This window comes from Varroa destructor, unplaced genomic scaffold (assembly GCF_002443255.2).
Source record: "Varroa destructor unplaced genomic scaffold, Vdes_3.0 BEIS01000002.1, whole genome shotgun sequence".
In the NCBI taxonomy this organism is placed as follows: Eukaryota; Metazoa; Arthropoda; class Arachnida; order Mesostigmata; family Varroidae; genus Varroa; species Varroa destructor.
Window position 1 is genome coordinate 2,482,056 of NW_019211455.1, and position 11,386 is coordinate 2,493,441.

General features: G+C 40.6%; 1 protein-coding gene across 9 annotated transcripts in view; it reads right to left on the minus strand.

Moving 5' to 3' along the window:
* LOC111246034 (uncharacterized) overlaps positions 1-10,618 on the minus strand; it is a 130,001-nt gene extending 119,383 nt beyond the window's left edge. For 4 of the 9 annotated variants that reach the window (XR_002671557.2, XM_022795224.2, XM_022795226.2 and 1 more), the window contains exon 1: positions 10,010-10,611. Coding sequence is in view for 8 of the 9 variants with exons in the window: in XM_022795224.2 (XP_022650959.1) it covers positions 10,010-10,126 (117 nt within the window). In the remaining variant the exon portion in view is untranslated. Of the gene's footprint in view, positions 1-10,009 lie in introns of all 9 variants that reach the window. The other 5 variants (XM_022795228.2, XM_022795231.2, XM_022795229.2 and 2 more) reach the window with 4 other exon arrangements.
* Between the last annotated feature and the right edge of the window lie 768 nt (positions 10,619-11,386).

Consider the following 11,386-nt stretch of genomic DNA (forward strand, 5'->3'; position numbering starts at 1 on the left):
ATAAGATATAAGCGTTAAAACAGCATAAGCCATTTTTTGTCACCATTCCAATCGTTTCCTCTCTCACGGTTGTACATAATGCACCCTTATCTCTTCGTCCCCACGTGTCCAATGCAAGAACCGTTTTCTGGAAAATATTTTCCGGGAAGAATCCGGCTTTGCCAGGAGATGTGTTCTATTGCCGATTTTCGAAGTACTATGGAAAAGATGGTACGAAATGACTTAATTTTGTAATACCTACACGTAAATGCATTCCTGTGTTTTTTACCTTTCGTACTTGCTACCTATGGAACTAATAATGAAACTGTGTATTTTTTCCCCTGACAACAGGTGAAACTTTCTGATTTAAGCTGACTTTCGCCAAATCTCTCAACACCAAAACGAAGGAACACTGGTCTGACATCACCTTCTGACTGGTCAGAAGGTCTTTGGGAATCAAACAGAAAGCAGAAGCGCTTCCTTATCACTGGGGAAGCTCTTCAGGCGAGCATGTCCTAGAAAGCTGTTGTTGATTTCAGTGATCTTCCCATAATGATATCTTACGATCGAATTCAGTACGCTCACTTTATTTACGCTCGATGCACATATCGTTGACATGCTACGGTAACAATCTATGCATGTGCCGACATTTCTGAACTTCTGAAACAATTTTCCAGACGAACTACGATGACAATATTCGTTTCCGAGAATGACTCAAGTGGGTAAGAGGAAGATGTATACAAATGCCCCTGTGAAGTAAAAAAAAAAAAAGTGAAAACATTTTTTTCAAATGAATACTGTGTATATAACTATATATTATAGGATTTCTGGCTTGATTTACTATGACAACACTGGTAAAAAAAGAAAACTAAGCGAGAAAAACAAACTTCCTTCGAACTAGCGTTTCTACAGCAAACTAAAGCTCGAGTGGCGTAAACGTTGAAATCAGGCTTTCCGCTACTCCGTTTACCTTTGGGCGAATCGTTCTTAAAATTCCTACGACACTATCTATCAAGAAAGATCATCTCTATTTTAGACTGCTGAGTTAATTCGCGCTGCATTAGAACGTCCAAGTGGACGATGAGGTCCTGAATGGCGACAAATTTGCCGATGTGTCAGCATACGTAATATCACACCATACATTACGTTAACATAGATCGAGGAAAGCTTATATTAAATAATTAGGAAATAACTAAACAACACAGGAGCCTCTTGGTATTCCGCAGCTTTACACTAAGGTTGCTTCGGAAAAGAAACACCTGAGGAAGCTTGTAGCGTAGAACATATCTGGTCCTTTCTTCACCCAAAGTATTGGTGTTCTAATTGACTTTTCTTTGAGCCTTTTACAATTTTTTCGCTCAGCCTAATCGAACGCTACAGCATGTCACAATTCAGTTCTTGTAGCCGGCATGAATCTCCTTTGTTCCATGCTTCCGGCGAAACAGCCTTATCGCAAATATCGAGAGTAACAACGAGCTCACGGAGGTAAATTAGCATTTTGTGCTAAGGACTATGCTATCCAGTACACAGTCCATCCAATGAAAAGACCCACGACCCCGACGCGTCGTGGTAGCTTGGTTGCCATTTCAACACAGGAACGTCTCGCTACTTGGTGACCACTTCGAAGACTTGCACTAAATGTAGACCACGTAGGGGCTGTTGATGAAACCAAGGCATGATAGGAAGCAGATCAACAGGCCACGACTGGTGCACCAGCGCTACACAATCAAAGGATTCACCGCGATAATCTCCAAAGGGTCATTTGGCAAAAAGAAAATTTTCAAACCCAATCATCTGATGTGATGTGAAAGTTCCCTGACTATGAGAGGAGAAAGAACTAAAGAGGCGACGTTCAGCCCCCTCTGTTAGGTTACCTCTCCCAAAACAGCCGTCCCACTTGTGAATAGCACACGTAAACAGCTTTTGCTGCGCGAAACAAAACCCTAAGCCCGAATTCGCCAGATAATAATCGCTTTCGATAGGAGGCAAAACATTTTCTTTTCCAATGCTCCTCTGGGAAAAAGCAACGGTGGTGGTTTGCAACGGAGGCTGATTAGGTAAAGGTCATAGACGAGCCAAGTTGAGCCTATGGCGAGGCGACTATTTGCTACTTGCCGGTGGCTTGAGCTGAATACCTCGTTAGGTAACAGTCAAATAGCCATTTCTAGATACGCGAGTTCGCATGGAAAACGTCTACACAGATGAAGTCTGAGTCTAATACGCTTGTAGAGTACAATATGGCAGTATCCGAATAAACAAAGAAAATAACACTGCATTGATTGCGAAGCTACACATATTACGCGTAACGGCCTAAATAAGAAACAATCGACCGATTTTCTTGGGATAAAGCATATGTCGTTGTTATCGTCGAAGGCTGTACTTAGCCTGAGGTCACCTACTGACCATCTTCGATGGGAGCCGCATGAACGTGTTCCGTCTACTCAGATTAAAGCATACTCGTTTCCGTGAATTTCTATTTTAACTAGCTTGGTACATACTTAGTAAATCAATATAAAGCTCGTGCACAACAGCGTCCGACACTAGGCGGCTTGTCATATTCAAGCCTGTCCTATCAAAAAAGTATAACATCACTGACCTTCTACGAAGGTGGCTGTAATAAACGCGTTCCTCGTTTCCAGCCTGTTGTCTCCTGGCACTTATCTGTTATCGAATGGTAATGCAAACTAACACGATTTGTAGATGGGTCAAAAATGTATCCCTCGCATTGTTTAGTTGTTTTGCAAAGCTAAAAAAGTGGCAGAAGGAACGTTACGAGAATCTTTTACATTATGCGACCTACGAAAGATCTACCAAATTTTGTCGCTTCTCCCTCTAGATACGAGCAGAAAAATATATTGTGCAATTTATGCTTTATTTGTCCCAAGCTACGTGCGTTAATTATTGTTATTATTATCAATATTAAGTACGTTAGTATTATCGCACAGTAGATATCTAATACGCGTTCTTCATATGTAGCTTCGGGGGAGACAATCTTTCTATTGCTAATAGGACTCTAGTGTCCTGATTTTCAGCTGTATCCATATATATATATAGGACCAACGGGTCTGCTTTGCAGAGATCCACCTAAGACGCTTACAGATTTTTCATACCTTTAGTCTGAACTAGAATCTTTAACTTCTGTCGTCTGATCGATATGAATAAGTAACGCGTTATGAGAAATCGCATGCACGATGGAACGAACGATAATTTGTACGGCACGTTAGAGATCTGACTGCATTCAATGCTCTAACTGGCCTCTTACTGTAAATCGCTGGAGCAATGAGCAGGTACAGGACAAATGTAAAGAAGAAAATCTGTCTAATCGCTGCAAGGAAAAGGTTAGAATCTGGCGTAATCAATATCTAACATATAACTTACTATACGCAATCAGAAAGGATGTAACACCCCGATTCACGTAAAACGATTATCAAAATTTTATGGACTTATTTGCTTGCTTAGTACTGCAGAACTATGAAACCTGGCCACAGCGAAAATTGTTCATTAGAACAATTATATGTTTTTTCATTTTAGATCTAAACACGTCTGGTACGAAGGACCACACATTACACGCACCATATGTAAGCGCCGGAAGCTACCAAAAATGATGGTGTTACGTTTTGCAATCTAAAATGAAACGAAGTGAAACTTGTTTAGTTTGAAGCCGAATGCTAAACTCAAATTCGTCGTAACTGTTCGAGACCCGACTAAGGGAAAACTTTGACATATTCTATTATCATCTGCTAGTCATGATATGACCTTGTGATAGCTGTCGCGTTTTCCTGTGTTGATTGTGCCTTGCTGGTATCGTAATCAAGATGGTCCTGCGTTATCCTCGAGAAACCAAGCGGATGGATAATGTACAAACATAGGTGCCTTTCGGAAGTTCTCAGCCGCCGCCTAGAAAAAAAAACGAACTTCTTTTTGATGATTTGTTTTTGTGTAGATATTTCAAAGCACAAGTGTTTTTACTCTGAGGAATTTCACAAACTCTTATTAAAACATTGCCCGAAAACGTATTGTAAGCACATAAACCGAACTTCATAGAACGCCTTCATAGAATTTGCGCCTTTCGTTAGAATAGCATGTAAAAATCAAAAATAACACAGCCTTCAAACGGTCTACTGCATCGTGTTGGACGAAATACCGCATAAGGTCAACAGGCTTAGATAAGCAAGGCCATTTGCAGCTTTTTACCAAAAGAATGAAGAAGAAGAAGAAGAAAACTACCAAAGAATGAAAAATAAAAAGGCTAAATTGCCTTATGTGTGGCATCTTTTTAGTATATCAGCACCAAGCTGTACGAAGCTATATCGTTTGGTTTTTAGCTCCGTACGCGTGAATGGCTGTCCTCCGGGTTTAAATTGGAGCCCACGAGAGATTTTTTTTTATACTTTTTCGTCTAAAACAATGTTTTGCTGGAAAGGTAGTTTTCACTACAGGATTTTTTTCCAAAAGTCAAAGCTACACGTAAAATCACAAAAAAATGTTAGAACCGCTTTTAAAACGACTAAACTTTATATGCAAACCCTTTTTCGTTCGTAGTATAGTACGTATAGAAGTTATTTGGGTTATCAAAAACCTATTGACCTTTTTCAAGCTAATATTGAAGCAAATGTTTTCCATATTTTAAAATTACATTTTTAATCTAGATATATGCCATTTTAACTATTGGCTTTCTATCTTTTTGGTAAAAGCATGGCTCTACCACTGTAAAACTTCTATGGCTTCTAGGCCAAAACTTTATTAGTGATTTTGCATTCCTTCATTGAAACAAAATGAACACCACTGAAATAAATCTCCTATCTACAGCGTCTCTCCGGCCAGTTAGAGATGTATGTGGTCTGGCGTTGTCATTGTAAAAGACGACGTTTTTTAGTTTACTAGTTGCAGTCAATTTTGTCCAGTGGCTCGTTATAGTTGTGGACAATAGAAATCCGAGAAATTACTCGTTCTGTCAAGCAGAAACGACTTATAATGCACGATTCCTCTCCAGTCCCACCGAATTTATAGCATTCCCTCCCCTAGCGTCACTCTGGATCATATCTGATTTTTTGATTTGCCAATAATCATTGTATGAAACCTATTTTTCACTAGCCGTGATCAACCGCCTAAGAAATGACTTGATTTCATTGCATTTTTATAGAGCGTTACAGATAGAAGTACGAAATCGTAATTCGTGTGGTGTACAAAGATCAAAGCTTTTCTTCTTATAGCCCGCTTTCTTCGAATAGTTTTTCTTCTTCATATAAAAAGGTCGATCTTCAAAAATTTCTTTAAAAAAAATTAGCCAAAATCGTAGAGTGAACTGGGCCCAATTCCCTATTTTGAAAACCCATATGTATGTCACTAGGGGCATACTTTAAAGTTCATGTAATCTTCATGAATTTTTTCGCATACAGAAAAAATGTTGTTCTTGTCTGCTATTCTTTTAGATTCTATAAGAAGTGATTCCTTTTTTGGGACCGGGCGATAGCCTCATTAAGTCTGTCGGGTTATTGGAGAATATTTATAAAAAATTATAAAAAAAGTCGAACGGTATGTTACCCGAATTTATGATTGATTACTAACCTCATTATGTAAGTATAAGAAAGTATTACTTTTAATCAGTTTTTTATTAAGTTCACCTTATCCGAATTTCGAACCCCACAGCTTCGATTCTAAGAGTAATACCTCGGAGTCCATGTAAAGGTAAATTCATTTTGGAATATATAGTCACATACAGTGTCAAATAACGTCCAAGTCGTCCGTTTTTTTCTGTGTCTGTGTGTGTATATTAAATATACATAAATAAAGGGTAGATATATTATAGAAAATCGTATAATGGCACCATCAAATATTATAGAAGATTGTAAAAACATGAAAACTCGATGTTCATCACCTCACAAGCATAGCAGCACGTAGTTATTAGTGGCCTTGGCTTTTTTCGTCATATACCCGCCATGTCTCTGCCGGGTTCGTTATCTATGCGATAAAACTAGGTGCCACGGACGCCTCCCTGATCATGCATTTGATGCAGACGAAGACGCCTGGTATCTTCGTTTTCTCGTCATTCCTCCTGCTAGAAGTCTACTGTGAGCAAAAAACACAGTTTGCGTTATTTAAAAAGCTCATGTGTGGCTAGTGGAATCAGCTGCATGAAACGCTTAGCTATTGATCGCAAGGCAGACGCGATAAAACAGCGTCAACGTAATGCTTACGTTCTTCAGCGATTGTGTGTGTTGGCCTGTCGACGTTCGTCGTGTTTTTGACTGAGTTTATGTCTAAGTGCATGTGTACATTGTCTTATAAGGTAACGCCTCTGACAGCTTACCGCCCGTCAAAACTGTTTTACTACCCGCAGTCTTTATCTGTCACTCGAAGGCATTTTTGCCTGTGACTTGGTCGCCGTTTTCTCTTTCTTCTTCTCCTTTTTGTTCGTCTTTTTCATCACAACAACAACAAACAACAACGATAACAGTAAAAAAAAGTGCCCAGTAAAGATGTCATTCATAATACTAACGTTTCTGTTGTATGTGCGTGTGTGTATGTTAGTTTGTTTGCCTTAGTATATTTATCTATATGCTCGTGTATGTATGTGTGCTAAGTAGGCGACCGCCGAGAGCTGTGTCGCGAGCACATAATGGAAAGTCGTATCAGCAGCCCCAAAGATGAAAGCCACCGAGTTGAGTTGACAACGAGGCCAATCTACTTGTTGTTCACGAATGGTGGATGGATGGATGGATGGATGGATGGATGAATAGGTACGAGGTATGAGATATGAGATACATATCATTGAAGAACACACGAGCGCTGACTACCTGCCTAGCTATTTACAAAAGCTCGTCAAAAAACGACGAAGGAGGAATATAAAAAGAAGCGGGTGTGGTGGCAAAAATAACGCGGGGCTACAGCTGCAGCCGTACTAAGAGTAAGCATGATGAAAACAGATGGTGAAAGCCCTTCCTTGAACAATCGCCCCCGTAAAACTATGCTATAATGCAGCGAAGCCCGGTTCGTCTCTGTTGTGTGGCAGGGATGGCTGAACTACCCGAAAAAGAGCAGCTCGAACGCTACTGGTTTGCTTGCCCGTAAGGCAACTCCTTTAATGGAACAATAGCGTTCTCAGTCAGTCAGACAGGCCAATAGGAGTAATAGTGCAGTGAAATAAACAGTGTTTACTATTATAAGCGAGCTAGTAAGACTCATAAATGACGATGATCAAATTCTTCCAGTGGCACTGAATTACGGCAATCCTCTGTACGTGAAACAGAACGTTATTTTTCAGTGTTAAGAGAAAAGACGTTTACTCTTCGTATATAGCTATCTTTAATAGTCATTGCCATAGAATCACATTTGCATTGCCTTGTAAAAAAGACTCAACCTTTCAATTAAACGATTGTACTTTCGTTTAGCCATTTGTCATAGAATCTGCTACGCGAAGGCACTAGTAGACAGCAGAACGTCCTCTGTACCGATAAAGGACAAAGGTCGAAATAGGACTAGAGCACCGGGCACACATTCCCCCCTACATCATCACAACCACAATATACTAGGAACAGATGAAAATAAGAATTTAATGTGTACTAATGGAACAATAACTAATGGAAAAGCGCTGGCTAAAGCCACAGCATTAACGTGACAAATCCCCAAAAAAAGGAGCCCGGCATTCGCAAACGGGATTTGCACATTAACCTCTTAAAAATAATAGAGAAAAAACAACACGATATTTAATATTCCGATTGTATTTGGGACCTTTGTAAAACTCGAATACTACAAGTATAGGCACTGGAATCTTTCTTTTTTTTTGCCTGTCCAATGCGGTCTTCTCTGTGTGGAGTTCAGACTCGCCCGGGCACTGCCTTGACAGCAGATTCATTGAATTTCATCGGAATTTTACTGTAAAAATTGGGAGACAAATAGAAATACAAGGACATTCGGGGTGCACTAAAGGCAGCAGAATTATCTAAACCTAATGTCGGCAATCGATAACTATCTAGGATCCAAACAATGATGAAACACAGGCCAACAATAGGCTATAGGATTCCTGCTTATGTCTAGCACCACAGACAGACGTCATATTAGTTTCAGGTCCCAGCTCAAGCGGACCTGCTTTCGGACTCAAAGAACAATATTTCGGTACATTTTTAGGTATTTGCTATCTGATAAAGCTGGTAGCAGCAAGCAGCCAATCTGGAAGCTCATCGGGCCATCAAAAGGAACCAGGGGAGGATTTTCTTCTATGATTCAAATGTGTCCTAAATGTCAGGTAGCTGTTTTACCGCATATCTATTTAGTCCTTAAAGTTGCATATCTTAGGAAGCGCAGACCAATTTAATCCGCGTTACTGTGATGGCATGACGGTGCAGGCCAGGGTACAGACTATTCGAGGAAGATTTTGCAAGCAGACGCCGTGAGGTCGAGTCGTATTTTTGTTTCTCAACGTAAAATTCACTATAAAAGTGACAACTGTAATTACTCAAATTCAACTGTTTGAAGCTTTGGGCGTAGATTGATGTCGAAGCTCGACTTTCTAAAATTATTTTCTAAGCAATTTTGTTTCAACGAATTTATCTTTGCGCTTCTATTAGTAGAGCATTTGATTTAGCGTGTCAGTTGTCGGTAGTGCCGTTCAGCATTGTTGCATACGTCTGATCACTTGGCCAATCTAGCTGCGATCATGGGTCTGGCACAAATAAAATCGATCAAGCCGCTATTATAGAATGATACTTCTAGAGATACAAGTGTTCGGAACGCTTGTATCAGAAACTCAATGATCAGACAGTTATCATTAAAATGGTGCCGTAGAGCAATTTCTCTAGCAGCACAAAACGGCTCGTTTTTTTTTTTATTGGTCATAAGATTTCCATATTCAGCTCTAGGCAGTATAAAAGATTTTTCGAACATGTACAAATGTGTTTCGGTTCAATTCAATGCAATTCAAGTTTCTGGCTACTCGATCAGGTTCTAATATTTAGTCTAAATCGGAATATTAAAAAGAGAAATCATGCGATAAACCGAGAGTTTTTAGCCAAGTAGGATATTTTGTTCAGCTTCCTGAGGCAGCTTCACTCCGTAGCACGTTTGCTGACTACGCACGAGCGCTACGTCTTGCTTAGGATGCTAGAGTACGATGAACACGGCTGACACCGTCAAAGTTACCTGAGTCACAACTGTTAACTCGCCAGCTACGCCCAAGGGTAATCTATTAGAGTAGCGTTGTAGCTAGATGTATTTTAGACAGAGATGTTTTTTTCATCTTCACGCCGATATTATTATTGGCGGTGTTATTCCGTAGTTACAACATGGTGTTATTGCTTAAGCTACATGCCAGGTGCAAACGCGCCATTTTCTGCTTCGTTCGGCTCGAAACGGGTTGAGGTATGACGCCCTTTTTCCAGAAAACGAAAATTTCCATTAAATAGAACTAATGTAAAAAAACGAGAAGGTTTTTAAGACGAAGAAAAAAGAAACCAGAAGGAGAGACGAACGAAACACACGCACGTTTGCAAAGACATATATAGGTTTAACGGACAAAACTTCCCTGAACGCGAAATGGTTTGAGTGATGTGAATGATGAACATCTGTTTTCAATTGTTATGTATTTTTACTCAGATGGGAAGACTGGCAGATGTAGTCTCCAAAGAACAACTGAGATAGATGGAAATACTTCATAGGAAATCATCAGGAAGGTATCCTCTCAGGGAGCCAAACGTATGTGGTATTTGCAGTGACATATACGTTTCTCTAATGAGGAACGCTTTACCGTAATGTAGAATAAAGGAGAAAGCTATCACGAAATTTACACTTTTCTTTCATATGCACACGGAGTACAATAAATTCGATAATAGACAACAAACGATGCCGCTGCCAATTCCGGTTGTGTGTCTAATTTTTTTCTATGTAAGTTATTCGTTGCGTAGAATTCCCGTCAAAGAAACTTACGTCTTTGGTTGCGGAAAAATACACTAAAACTTTATCATCTCTCACTCCAAAATAGACATGCTCGCAGAAGTCGTTTTTCGCACCTGATAGATCCCTCCTGTTCAATTACCTTTTTTTCAGTGCCTCCAGCATCGTGACTTCGGCTAAAAGAGGTCGTTGTCGTGGTTGACGTAGTTTTCTTTACGGACATTGTTGAACTAATTTTGTTCGAGCTCTTCAACACCATTCTCGTTGCAGTCTCAAATCAACACAATGATCGAAACAAACTAACTTAATCCGCTTCTTATTAGTATTAGTAACAATTTTACACGAAACAAGCCACGATAGTCAAACCTCTCCTTTTTTTATGTTTACGATACAGACAAAGAGGCCACACAGCAAAAAGATTAATACAGAACAGACGAATGCCACTATACGAATGTTACCGACGACACAAAATGCTCCCCAAAGCTAAACTCCTACGTGTGTATCGTTTTTAGCAATTTTCCTGTCGAAAGGATATATATTTTTTGTTTTATTCGCTTCAAGCTGTTAGGAGTACTTCTTTTCACTCAAAAGATCTAGGTAGCTATCGGCCGTCGATCCGCCGGTTGGAGTAGTTGTTTAAATAAACCACTGTCTGTTTACGGTTGGATGCACTGAGTACTGACTGCCCTATGGGTTTATGGCCTGCTGTCGCAGTGCTCAGGCACTCTTCGCTCTTTCCGTTCTTCCAGGGCCTCTAGCAGGCCACTGGTCGGTCTGCCGATGGCCCGAGAGAAGGAACGGCGTGCTTTCACATTGCACCGCAGTTGGCCACACGTCGTTGGCAGTGCCCTGTTTCGTCTTGCTGGCTTGATAGCGCTCGTCCGAATTTCACAGTTAGGAATATTTTAGGCTAAACTAGGCATAGGGCCTTCTATTTCTCCGAGTTTCTTTTACTACGTTCTAGAGCAAGCCCTAGCTTGTCTTACAGCGGTGCGCTTTGACCGTCGAGTCCGCCATCAGTGGCCGCCTCAACCTTGCGTTAAAGAACAGACAGCAGAAAAAGCGAGAGGGGTAGGCCAAAACACATTGCCTTACGGTCTGATCTGCCACATATTGCTGCGGTTTTAGCAGTTTGATGTAGTTGTACGACAGTAGTAGAGTTGAGTTTGACGGGTTCGCGGTTTTCTCTCTAGTTTTCATATCAGGCGGTAGCTGCAGCTCATACAAGGATTGAGCTTTTGGCGTGGGACTAAGCCTGTGAGGCTGTATCTATTCTGTGCGGACAAAACGTCTAGTACTGGCGATGGTAGTAGCGCAGGAAAAAGGCTCTTCGCAGCACCGAGAATAGACTGACTAACCAACCGACTGCTCCTCGTATAAGGAGGCAATAGAATAAAACGGGCAAGTAGTTGCAGGCCTAGCCGGGGGTATCATCGGGTAACCGGCGAAACGACCAAACCTGCTTAATAAGTCAGGCCCGTCTGTTTATATACGATAACGAGCAAAGGTTGCAGTTGTT